We start from the raw sequence: 14410 nt of genomic DNA on the forward strand, positions 1-14410 counted from the left end.
GGAGGTGGGGCTGCAAACGCGCACTTAAAACACTAACTTTGAAGTGGCATATAGCGGCACAGACACCTCGGCTTAGATTGTCGGTCTGAGCATATACATGTAAAAGTGGTTTGAGGTCACCAAGCCGGACATACAAGTTTCGTCTCGGAGTAAGCCGATTTTATTATAATTTGATTTAAATGGTTCTAAAGGAAATCATGAGTGCGTTTGTTTTCTACAAAAATGGCGACAGAGTAATGTAAAACAACAATACTATACTGCTGAGATTCAACGGTGTAACCATGTAGATTTCATTCATGATGATATTTTGAACACCAGGGGCACTGCTAGATCAATGAGATGTGCAGGACCGTCCTGCTTTGGGGATCGGGGACATGCTCCCCGGTCGTCTGTTCATTCTTCAATGCCCTATAAAGCGTATTCCGGCATACCAAAGACTTTTTATGTGTTTTACCTTTTCTCATCATGATACGCATGGTCCGGGCATACAACTCATTTACATGAAGCTACCGGACATACAACTTATTTACATGGAGCTACCGGGCATACAACTCATTTACATGGAGTTACCGGACATACAACTCATTTACATGGAGCTACCGGGCATACAACTCATTTGCATGGAGCTACCGGGCATACAACTCATTTGCATGGAGCTACCGGGCATACAACTCATTTACATGAAGTTACCGGGCATACAACTCATTTACATGGAGCTACCGGGCATACAACTCATTTACATGGAGCTACCGGGCATATAACTCATTTACATGGAGCTACCGGGCATACAACTCATTTGCATGGAGTTACCGGGCATACAACTCATTTGCATGGAGTTACCGGGCATACAACTCATTTGCATGGAGTTACCGGGCATACAACTCATTTGCATGGAGTTACCGGGCATACAACTCATTTGCATGGAGCTACCGGGCATACAACTCATTTGCATGGAGCTACCGGGCATACAACTCATTTGCATGGAGCTACCGGGCATACAACTCATTTGCATGGAGTTACCGGGCATACAACTCATTTGCATGGAGCTACCATGCATACAACTCATTTGCGTGGAGCTACCGGGCATACAACTCATTTGCGTGGAGCTACCGGGCATACAACTCATTTACGTGGAGCTACCGGGCATACAACTCATTTACGTGGAGCTACCGGGCATACAACTCATTTACGTGGAGCTACCGGGCATACAACTCATTTACGTGGAGCTACCGGGCATACAACTCATATACGTGGAGCTATCGGGCATACAACTCATTTGCATGGAGTTACCGGGCATACAACTCATTTGCATGGAGTTACCGGGCATACAACTCATTTGCATGGAGTTACCGGGCATACAACTCAAATACGTGGAGCTACCTGACATACAACTCATTTGCATGGAGCTACCGGGCATACAACTCATAAACGTGGAGCTACACAGGTTTATTGGAAGCAAAGCTACATTTTTTTGTTAACTATATGCACATTACTGTGTATGTAACGTCACTTTAGTCGAGTATCAAAGGAAAATATCGAAAGACCTCGAATGTAATCGTCGGCCACTGTACCTTTTACTGCACGTGCTAAATTCACACTTCCGACACAGACAGTTGTATCATAATGATGTTTACATCGTCATTCCACATACATTGAACAAAGAATGATTTTCATATCCAAAAACATTTCAGAAGAGTAAGGTTAATTTCCAATTATGAATAGAGGTTGGTTTTTGTACCAAAAGCTTGCGTACAGCAGGACGCTTGCGAACTACATGCTTTAATGATGGAGTTCTGTAAATGTCTGGACAGTTTGTCATGACGTACCATTTGGGTCAGATGTCCTCTTCGATTAGTTAAAATGTATACAAAAGATTTTCGTCACATATAGGATGCACCTCTAATTAATGCTCTATGATTAGAGTTGTACCTCAATTGCATAAAAAGGAGTACATCTCTATGATATCATTAAGAAGTGGACATGTTTCGGTGCTATTTTAACCGACGTTTGACCCACATGGTACGTCATACCTCTTGTTACGTGCTGGTCATTTAGTGATTTCTTCGTTATTGTTTTGAATGCAACCAACAGATTCTTTGTTTAAGTCAAGATTTGGCTGATATTTTCGGCATCATGTGGTTAAATGAAGCTTCAGGTTTTTTTTTCAAATTCCTCGAACACCTTCAGCATTGTAAAAGATTTGCACATGTATTTAACCGTAACACGGCCGGTGCTGGTGGTGTGCGTCTACCAGGTGTCAGCAAGAACACCCGAAAGTAAATAAACTGACACATTTACATCGTCGAAAAAACGATAGCTTCAATACAAATACAAGTTGTGCTAAATTGACGTCATACATCAATACATGTATGATATAAGTATTTAATGTCAGGGCTTTCAAATATGATCACGGTACTATAGAATGATTTTTTTTTTGGAAGACTGATGGGGCACTAGAAGAACGTACATTTCGAACGCCCGGAACACTCAAATTATATACGTTTTTTGGACTATTGACCATTGTGTTAGTAACATGTTGTGCAAAAAATAGTACTTTATCTATAAACAATGCGTGCTTTTCTGCGCGGAACATGGCGCACACCTTTGATCAGGATTTTTACAGTGCGATCACAAAGTGTTGTCACTGATAACATTTTTTTCATACAAAACATGCTACTAGTATGAGGTTTCTAGGAATTCATGAAGCTGGTAAAGCCAGGTCCATAGAGTTTCGACTGTGGAAAAATATTCATAACTCGTTTTAATCTTTTAATCTGAGAACAAATCGATACTCTGATTTGAAAAAAACACAAACAAAACGAACATAGTCAAGAAGGATAATTTAAACAGAATTTAAAATGAAACAAGGTCGCCTTACTTAAACAAGATGGTTTAAGGTCTGGAATTGGTTTCACCAGAAAATATATTTTGACCCGTTTTCAAAGCTGGTTAAAATAAAGAATTTGAATGACCGCCAGGCAGCAACATTTAACTCATCATTGGATCTATTGCAAAATATTGTTCTGAATTCATTAAACGGGAAAAAATGATCCGAGGTTGCCGACGATGATCTGTGGAATTATTAAGTATGACTCATTTCTATATCACTATACTTTTTTAAGGGAAACAGAAGAGCTATAAAAGGTGCACTCTGTCCATGTCCAAATCATGAACTTTCCCCGTGAAGTACTTGAACGGCGCGAGCCTTCATGTCGGCATCGTGAACATGTGTAAATATGTTTTTATGGTATTATGTCAAAGGCTTTTTTGGGTCAACATTAAATTTAGTTCGTTGAGCCAGACGACAATCATAAACGCAAACGAATACTATACCGGGAGCTTTAACAAAACTGGTACGTCCCTGTAACAGAAGGGCAGACCGGGGGCTTTAACAAAACTTGTACGTCCCTGTAACAGAAGGGCATACCGGGGGCTTTAACAAAACTGGTACGTCCCTGTAACAGAAGGGCATACCGGGAGCTTTAACAAAACTGGTACGTCCCTGTAACAGAAGGGCATACCGGGGGCTTTAACAAAACTGGTACGTCCCTGTAACAGAAAGGCATACCGGGGGCTTTAACAAAACTGGTACGTCCCTGTAACAGAAAGGCATACCGGGGGCTTTAACAAAACTGGTACGTCCCTGTAACAGAAGGGCATACCGGGGGCTTTAACAAAACTGGTACGTCCCTGTAACAGAAGGGCATACCGGGGGTTTTAACAAAACTGGTACGTCCCTGTAACAGAAGGGCATACCGGGGGCTTTAACAAAACTGGTACGTCCCTGTAACAGAAGGGCATACCGGGGGCTTTAACAAAACTGGTACGTCCCTGTAACAGAAGGGCAGACCGGGGGCTTTAACAAAACTGGTACGTCCCTGTAACAGAAGGGCATACCGGGGGCTTTAACAAAACTGGTACGTCCCTGTAACAGAAGGGCATACCGGGGGCTTTAACAAAACTGGTACGTCCCTGTAACAGAAGGGCATACCGGGAGCTTTAACAAAACTGGTACGTCCCTGTAACAGAAGGGCATACCGGGGGCTTTAACAAAACTGGTACGTCCCTGTAACAGAAAGGCATACCGGGAGCTTTAACAAAACTGGTACGTCCCTGTAACAGAAGGGCATACCGGGGGCTTTAACAAAACTGGTACGTCCCTGTAACAGAAAGGCATACCGGGAGCTTTAACAAAACTGGTACGTCCCTGTAACAGAAGGGCATACCGGGGGCTTTAACAAAACTGGTACGTCCCTGTAACAGAAGGGCCATGATGGCCCTAAATCGCTCACCTGAATGAACATTTAAAACCTGTTTTTATGACAATGAAGTTTGTTTCCTTTATCTCTCGATGTTAAACAGATGACCCTCGGTGCGAGGCCATTTTTGACCACAGGAGCATAACGTGAACAATACCGATAGAAGACTACAAGACAATGATACACGACAAATATCTAAACTCCATGGGTTTTTCAGTTTTAAACATGTAATTAACAAACTAATTTATCACTATGTTAGACAGGTGAATCTCGGGCGGATCTATTTGTGATCCCACGGGCATAATGTGGACAATCTTGGTAGAGGACAATAAGAAAATATTACACTCCAAATATGTAAGCTTGATATTTGTATTAATAACTGTACGCATGGTCCAACTTTCATTGTGCAGCTTCGAAATTAAGAAGTAAGTATAAAGATTCACCTGTCAATGTCAATATTGGTAAATGTTTGCAAATCTGTACAAATGGTCAACATTACATTGATGTTGCTTCATAAAAAAGAAGGTAGGTCAATAGGTCACAGTCAATGTCATCCAAGCACAGTATTGATATTTGTTTTCAAAACTGTACTCATAGTCCACATTTCATTGCTCGGTGTTTGTATACCACGTGATAAAATGCGTCATAAATGCTGCGCCCGAAGGCAACATTTTGCTTCGAATGGAGACTTTATACAAAGATAACTTCACTATTTGGGACACGGACACTACGAACCATGGACATTACGGACCAGACATTACGGACCAGATTTAGGGACACTTCGGACCAGATTTAGGGACATTACGGACCATCTTCAGAAACTTACGGACCATCATTTATAATGTTTTTAAACATTTGTTTTTTTTGTTTTATTTATTTGTTAATAAATACTTGAATATTAGTGCTCAGTATGACAATTATCTTTAATGTAACTGAAAAATCCCATGAAATTCCAATGTTGAACATCAATGTATTTTTAATAATTTGAATAATAATGAACGAAATATGTGTTTATCTTATAATTGTAAATGTGAATATTAATATTTTCATGTGATCGATTGCTTTCGGATTTTTTTTTTGATAATCATATTTGTTTGTTTTCCGTTTCATCTGTTTTAATTAAAATGTTCAGTGAAAGTGCGCCGTTACAATGAGTTTTCACACTTTTATGATTGCCAATTAAAGGTTGTCAGTATAATGTTTGTTTCGTTTGTAATATACCGCCGATAATTACGGGTACAATTATAACTAATAAACACTAATTAAGGCAACAGAAATCTACGCTGTGGTACAGGTATAACCATTGCCCAGTATGATGTCGCGAACCTGGATGGTACCGAGTTAGAATCCACGTGCATCACGTGTAATGATGAAGCTCGGCCAGAGGAGTCTATGGAAGTCCAGGTATGTTACAGTTTTCTCATAAGATTGGATGATGAACATGGTAAACATATAATAATGAGTGAATAATTTAAAAAAAATAATGTTTAAATCATGGTCCGTAAGATTCCGAAGATGGTCCGTAATGTCCCTAAATCTGGTCCGCAGTGTCCCTAAATCTGGTCCGTAGTGTCCCTAAATCTGGTCCGTAATGTCCATGGTCCGTTGTGTCCGTAATTCCACTATTTCTCCACCATCGTAAATGAAACATAGCGCAGTCTACGCCGCTTCCTGATCTCCGCCTTCGGTCTCTTGCCAGTGTTTGATTGAGAGTTGTTTCTTAAAAAACCTTTGACAAACCTTTCTTAAAACGGCCGTCTGACGGAGCACTGTCAAAACAATATTTTGGAAACTGGTTTGTCGAAGTGTTTGATGAAACTAATCACTTTATCAAACTCCGGAGATTATGCGAAGGCAGGGCTCTTTAAGCGACATAGACTGCCCTTTGTTTAATTTAAAAAGGTGTAGTTAACGAAAAGTAATCTTTGTTTTAAGTCTTAAAAATAATTCAGTCTTCTTTTAAGCAAAATGTTGCCTTCCGACGTAGCATATATGACGTCATTTATCACGTGATATATACAAACACTGTCGCTGTAGCTTTGAAAATATAAATAAGTAAAAAGGTCACCTGTCAATGTCAATACTGATATTTGTTTCCAAAATTGTACACATGGTCCAAATTCCATTGCTTTAGGATTTAGAAATAAAAAAGTACGTCCAAAGATCATAGTCAAGGTCAACCAAGCACAGCATTGATATTTGTTTTCAAAACTGTACACATTGTCCAAATTTCATTGCTTAAGGATTTAGAAATAAAAAAGTACGTCCAAAGACCACAGTCAAGGTCAACTAAGCACAGCATTGACATTCATTTTCAAAACTGTACACATTGTCCAAATTTCATTGCCTCAAAAATAAAAAAGTAGGTAAATAACGCCTCGGTCAACAGTAGGTCAAAAGGGGTGGGCCTGAGCCAGTTATTTCCCGAGAGTGCAAATGCTATGCACGACATACCTCGCGATGCTCTACATTTATGTCAGGGATGATTGAACTCTGATTAAAAGTGACAAAACATAAGCTGACATAGAAATTGTATCTCTGAAATCTCTAGGTTAAAATGGCTTTTAAGGGTGATCTTCATATTTCACTCTTCTGCTTGACACACCTTCTCATGCTGTTCTGCAATTCAATGATTTTTGATAAAATGGATATTGCAATGAAAATTGAGTAGACATGAATTATTACTGTGAAATCCCTATCGTGCTCAATTGTCCTCTTAGTGTGACCTTCACCTTGAAGGTGAGAGCAGCAATGCTATGGCAACACACCTATCTATGCAGCTGTACAATTCTGGGAAGTTTGTTTGATATTCAAATACAATTAAGCAAATTGCAAGCTAAACATGATAGTAACAGACTGACAACATTTCGACTAAATAGCCCTCCATTCGGGGGCATAACTCAACACTTATAGAAGCCAGAGTGATGGGTATTGATGTTAGTGTATTTTCCCGGAACCGTTATAACAGTCCGATGACAATGGCGCCAAAATCATGACAATATCTCAAGCTATACAAATCTATAAACAAATATCTTAAGATCATAGGTAATGATTGAAATACATGTAGCTACTGATTAATGCTTTTAAGTAAAATAAACCTAATTGCAGCATAAAGAAAAACATCAAAAGTCTCAGCTACCATTCCAAATAATTAATGCGGTTTACAACTATCTTGTGTGTCTTGAAATGTTTTGAGATGGCAAATAAATGATCAAAGCACTAGAACAAAATTGGGTGTAATTAAATGTGACAGAATTGTTGCCTGAATATTATTTATTCATATTCAACATATTAAAGCGAACATTCTTTAGAATGCATTTTTATGGATGTAAATTATCTGATTAATAAAACACATGTGTTAACTATACAACTTCAATAACATTGTATATGAAAAGATATAGTACAGTATATACCAAAATTGTACACAATATAAAATATCACAGCAGTACAGTGTAATTGTGGTGTAATTGTTAGTGCAGTTTTGATATCCCGTAAGATAAAATTGGTAGACCAGGCGTCGACCAATTGTTTAACTTTCTTAGTGTGCAAACGCAAATTGCCTTGAGGAAGCTTTTATATCAGCCAATGTGCATGCACTAACTTCTAAACTTAATTAAACAAATTTATGACTAAATGGAAATTTGGCTGTTGTCCTCGTTACTAAATTTGGCAGTTAATTGTAATTTGGTTAATGGATTCTTGGTTTCAGAGCTTTTCCAAACGATTAAATGTGAATCTATGCAGCTATTTAATTAAGTGAATTATTAAGAAAGCACATGCAGACTTGCTTATATAAAGGCATTTGCTGGCTATTTCCGGAAAGTCGGATTTGTTATTGGTCCCAGGTATTTCACACTTAACACTAAGAAAGTTAGCATTATTTTTTGTCTTTTAAATGGTTACTTTATCATTCAGAAGACCAAAAATAAACGCTGACTATCACATATTGCAAACTATAATGGTACTTAATATAAAATTGATTGCCTAGTTCAAAATACAGAATTATCATATATCAAGTAGAAAAATACAAAATGTAAAAACTACAACTATTAAACTATATATTGTAAAATGAGAAAAGACATAAAATGGAAGTGACATAGTCACCAAAATAAATTTCATCAAAATTCAATACAGACTGGGGAAACTGAATTGAGACGAAGTTATTAAATGAATAAATCAAAATTTGCGAATGTTGCATTATAATTGTAAATTACTGTACCATGGTTAAGGGCACATACAATAAAAAAAACTAACAACATAGTTGAGTAGATTGTTATCAACAGATGACTTTCCCTACATTATTTTATTCTGAGTTAGGTAAAGCAATATATGAGAAAATGTCATTTAAAAAGTTTTTTATAAAGAATGGATGAAAAGAAAATTTCAGTTTTTTCACTCTATGTGAAAGCTTCATTTACCACACACTTGGCTCATTGTTCAGAACTTAGTAAAAGTTAACAACCTAATGAAAGCGTAATTAACTTTTAAAGTTGAAATATTTTATGATTGAAGTATATATTTCAAGAAAACAAGTACAACTGAAACAGTCTCAAATCTCTCTAGAAAACTGCAGTATAACAAGTGTCTTCATTACATTTCTAGAGTAGTACATATTCAAAAAATAAAAACAATGACTATAACAATGCTGTTAACTTTTAAGATTTGAACAATCAGCCAATTGTTTCCTAAGGGGACACTTTGTGATTTTGAGTGATTTATGTTCCTATAAATGATGCTCCTAGGTGAACATCACAGATGACATTTTGATTTCTGTTCATATATGCAACTTTATCTTAAACTGAAATACAGGATTAAAGTGACAAAAACATGCTCCTAATTTTAATAATTTCAATTTACTATCAAGACCATTTATAAAATTAATCCCTAAATGACTGAGCATCTGAATGACAAACATAAGTTTCGAGCAGTTAAATGATCATATCAACATATGGACTGTCTGAGCACAGTGATCAATGTGGGCATTTGCAAGTTCTACAGTGGCCATCCTTAAACATGATAACAGAACTGTAAGAAACAGAGGTATGCTGATACAACTCAATGCCATTGTAAGTTTATTGACTAGAGGGGTTTTAGTGCAGATATCTCCAGTACTTTTCAGGCAAGGCATCTAGCAGTCCTGAAATATAGCAAAGGGAATTGGTTTGAGGACAAAATTCACCCTGGTCAAAAATCCCTTTAACTTCAGACAAAATTCCCCAAAGGCTTTTAAACTATCTTTTAATGGTGTTTTTGTGTCCAAATGTTTTTAAAACATAATAAATTTCATTCAATAACTATTGTAAATAATATAAGACTAGATGCCACCAAACATCATGTCGAGTCTTTGACATTGACATATCTAAACCTTTGACCACTAAGCGTAACCCTTGACCTATGAAGTACAGACTGGAACTTGGGCACAACATGCCAGACTCATCATGGTGAACCTTCATGGCCTGCTTTTTAAAAAACCATTTCATGAATGTTCAAGATGCAGCCTGAACAAGAATCATTTCAACCTTTGACCTCTTTATCTTGACCTTTGTGATACAGACTTGGGTCCTGTTCGACACTCCACCCCACAGTGGTTAACCTTTATGGCAAGTTTTTTGAAGATCATATCATGAATGGTCAAGCTACTTCCCTAACAGGCATCATTTCAACCATTGACCTCTAAGCCTGACCTCGACCTTTGACATAAAGACCTGGGTTTTGCATATAACAGCCACCTCATCATGGTGAACCTTAATGGCATTTTTTTTTTAAATCCTACATTGCATGGTCAAGATTCAGCCCAGACAAGGTTCACTTCAACCTTTGACCTCTAGGGTGACCTTGACCTTTAAGGTAGAGACCTGTGTCTTGTGCATTACATGTAAACTCATCAATGTGAACCTTCAAGTTTTATGAAAACGCCATATGCATGGTCAAGATACAGCCCGGACAAGGTTCAGTACTTACAGACATACCCAGTACTACCATATGCATTGATGCACGACCATACACCAAACCACTGTTTTGACAACTATGTTTTGCTCATAAAAAAATTGTGGGAGTATTTGTCTGTACTATATGACTATAGGTATAAGGCTTACTTACCATGACATAAAATAATATCATTTGTAAAAGGTTTAAAACATCACACTTGTTTGAAACAAAACATGTCAGGGTATTAACCTGATGAGTGACAGGGCTGAGTTGTGGCATCAAATACCTTTCAATTATGCTTATATCACATTTTCAAGAAACATTTTCTAATAATAAGTCCGAACGATATTAATCATTTCAGCTGAACATCTTGCATTTACCTTTTTCTTGTAAGACATTCTTGCTGAACAGCTTGGCATAATAACGCTGAAAGAGAAAGTCTTTTGTTACATACAATTTTTTTATTTCCTATTATGTATTATCGACATATAACTGCGTCACGATTGGTCCAGTCAAGGTCACACACAAGTCAATAGTATACACTTACTGTATAGCTTTCTGGGCAATAGTAAAAAATAAACCACCATGGTTGAAGAAGGACTGGTGAACTATTGACCAAGGCTGGAAGTCTGAGGGCAACCCTTCACTTGGTCCTTCCAAGACCGAAGCCTCTTTCAGGTTCCTAAATTCCTCTTTAACTGTGAGAGGATGCAGTGGGCTTATTTCATAATGAATTTACTCCAAAAGTGATATGGACCTCAAAAGGATATACATGTAATGATAAGTAATATTCATTGACCTCAACAAGACATTTGCATCTGAAGCCACGCGTTCACCCATCATGTGACAAGTTTTACATAAACATTACAAATAGAATCCTTGGTCTGCAATATATGCACTTACTGTTATTGAATGTTTGTGTTATATTTGAAATAATAATTTTTGTCAAGGTCATATTATAACAGAGTTACATTTTAATGATCAGGAAAAATATTACCTTCTTGAAATTCAATAGACTGACAAAATGTACAAATGGCGATTCTATATTATTCTGCCTTCAATTTAAATAATTTCATGTTTCTCAAAAATCTTGAGCTTAAAAAACATAATTTCATTGATTATTTTATGTGTGTTCTTTTATGAGTGACAATTATAAATGCTGTTCAACATTTCTAAAAATCATCAGGCAAAAAGGAATCTGATTCCAGTATCAATTATAAGTGTTCTTTGCATAAACTTGGAAAAAGATAAGAAGATATTGTGCGTGGTAAGATTAATTTGAAATAGAATACATTGAGGGCTGAAAGTGAAAAGGTTTTTATTATATGGTTTCCAGTGGAATATAATATATAACAGAGAAATAAAATTGATATATTTAAAAACTGTTTGAATCAGAGAAAATATCAAATTGATATTTTTCACTCTATTGATTTTTTTTTAGGTATTTAAACTGGTATAAATAATTCAATAAAAACATATAAAAACTGTCGGAAACAGCTTCTCAACCAGTATGACTCAGAACCCAATACATGCCTGTCCAGTATCACAGAGGCAAGTGACGATAGTGCTGCCTGGTCCCATCTGCTTGGCCAGTTGGTACGCTGCAGACACATTCAGCCCTGACGAGGCACCAACGAAAAACCCTTCCTCATCTAGGAGGCGGAATGTCTGAGGATAGAGAAGACATGCATTGTAAACAGCAAAATTTCTTGAAGTTATATTGAGAGAATAAGAATAGTCTGAAACAGGGAAGACATATTCAGAGAAGTGTCTAAAACAGAGAAGTAAAATACAGAAAATTGCCTGAAATGGAAAAGACATATTCAGAAATGTGACTAAAACAAAGAAGTCATATTCAGAAAATTGCCTGAAATAGAGAAGACATATTCAGAAATGTGACGTACTAAAACAAAGAAGTCATATTCAGAAAATTGCCTGAAATAGAGAAGACATATTCAGAAATGTGACTAAAACAAAGAAGTCATATTCAGAAAATTGCCTGAAACGGAGAAGACATATAGAGAAGTGTCTGAAATAGAAAAGACATATTCAGAGAAGTGTGGTCACATGTCATCATTTAGTCCATACAATTGTATGCGGATGGATTTTTGTATATTTTTTTATAGTACAAATCTATCACATACTTTAACAAGACAGTAACAGACAGCTATATCCTCCGCCTCATGGGGGCATTTTTTGTAACGAAAGCCAATCAATGGTAAGAGTAGTTTCTCAGGAACATAAGAAATGCGTAAAATTAAGGAAGGGCAATAACTCTTTCTAAAATGGTCGAATCGCAAAAGCCCGACAATATGCCCTGTGTCACTATATAGTCATCAATCTGTGAAAGTTTGGTAGAAATCGCATAAAAAAAGTAAGAGGATTTGCGAAGAAACCAATTTTAAATGTAAAATTAAGAAAGGGCAATAACTCTTTCAAAAATGGCCGAATCGCGAAAGCCCGACAATATGCGCTGCGTCACTATACAGTCATCAATCTGTAAAAGTTTGGTAGAAATCGCATAAAAAACGTAAGAGGAGTTGCGAAGAAACCAATTTTAAAAGTAAAATAAAGAAAGGGCAATAACTCTTTCAAATATGTTCAAATCGCGAAAGCCCGACAATATGCGCTGCGTCACTATATAGTCAACAATCTGTAAATGTTTGGTAGAAATCGCATGAAAAATGAAAGAGCAGTTGCAAGAAACCAATTTTAAATGTAAAATAAGCAAAGGGCAATCACTCTTTAAAAAATGGTCAAATCACAAAAGCCTGACGATATGCTCTGCTTCACTTTATGATCATCAAACTGTGAAAGTTTGGTAGAAATCACATGAAAAACGAAAGAGGAGTTGCGAAGAAACCAATTTTAATTGCAAAATAAGCAAAGGGCAATAACTCTTTCAAAAATGGTCGAATAGGGAAAGCCTGACAATATGCGCTGCTTCACTTTATGATCATCAATCTGTGAAAGTTTGGTAGAAATCACAAGAGAAATGTAAGAGGAGATGCAAAGAAATGAATGTGGGACGAACAGTTGCACCCACACACAGACGCACGGAATCGTGCCTAACATTACTATATCCCCTCGCCTTTTCAAGGCGGGGAATAATAAAATTAAAAATCAATATTTCACCTTGACCTTCTGACATATTGATCCCAAAGTCCCCAAATCAATAGGGTTATCAACTAGTCATGACCAACTGGCAATTATTATGTAAAAAGTTCCTGGATGCAAGCATTCTTTAGTTATTGACCCAAAACCAATTTTCAGCTTTAGGTCACCGCCAACATATCGTTTTTCACCTAGGGTCATGTACTCTTCATGATCAATTTGCATACCAAGCATGAAATTAGTGGACCCAAAACATTTTCAGTTATTGAGTGGAAACTATTTTTTTCACCTCAAGGTCACTGCAACCTTGACCATTGACCTTCTGATCTTAAAATTGTTAGGGTACATCTAATGGTCATGACCAACCTGCATACCAAGAGTGACATACTGACTGACTGACTCACTCACTGGCCAACCAAAAAAAAATGTCTCCTTCATTCATTCGAGGAGACATAATTACATCACATATTATGTCTTAGTTTCATTTACTGTTTTGAGCACCCATATTTTGATTGTACATTTTTTACTATTTTGAATGAATAGTATTCTCGACTAAAGACATTGTGGTTCATTTTTATTTCATTGATTGTAACAGCATAGTTCAAAGACATAGTTGTTACATCTACAACTCTGGTGTTGGCAGTTGCTTCCATTATCATTTTTATAGAAAAATTCGGGTAATTGAATTAAGTACCATTTCTAGGAAACTCGGTTTCTAGTTCAACACTTGTGAGGTCATTTCAGCTAGCATTAGGTTACTATTTCCAGCTTATGAAGAACAGCAGCTGTTCAAAATATGTTAACAAAGCATAATCTCCTTCCAACAAATATACCATTCCAAGAAACAAAATATAGAGTATAATATAAAATGTAGACAATATGTGTTTGATTGACAGAATGATACTTCTTTTACTCTTCCATTATTAAGGACCCCTAGAAGCCACCAGAACACAGGAAATGTAAAGTAATTCTTTGAAAAGGGGCTATAACTCCATCAAACATTGGTGGCTTATAATCAAAGTAAAAAGAATCCTATATTTTGAATTGTTAAACACTTGACACATTAAGCTCTATTGTACCTATCATGAGGTAATGTCCGAGCTTGACCA

At 36.8% G+C, this 14410-nt stretch overlaps 1 protein-coding gene across 1 annotated transcript in view; it reads right to left on the reverse strand.

The window, feature by feature from the left end:
* Nucleotides 1–7520: 7520 nt before the first annotated feature.
* The window catches only part of LOC128209773 (uncharacterized), a 37548-nt gene continuing 30658 nt past the window's right edge, over nucleotides 7521–14410 (reverse strand). The window contains exons 11-13 of the mRNA XM_052913973.1: nucleotides 11721–11855; nucleotides 10568–10613; nucleotides 7521–9396 (exon numbers count right to left, since the gene is read on the reverse strand). Coding sequence (XP_052769933.1) covers nucleotides 9350–9396; nucleotides 10568–10613; nucleotides 11721–11855 — 228 coding nt within the window. The 3' untranslated portion in view covers nucleotides 7521–9349. The remainder of the gene's footprint in view (nucleotides 9397–10567; nucleotides 10614–11720; nucleotides 11856–14410) is intronic.

This window comes from Mya arenaria, chromosome 11 (genome assembly GCF_026914265.1).
Source record: "Mya arenaria isolate MELC-2E11 chromosome 11, ASM2691426v1".
In the NCBI taxonomy this organism is placed as follows: domain Eukaryota; kingdom Metazoa; phylum Mollusca; class Bivalvia; order Myida; family Myidae; genus Mya; species Mya arenaria.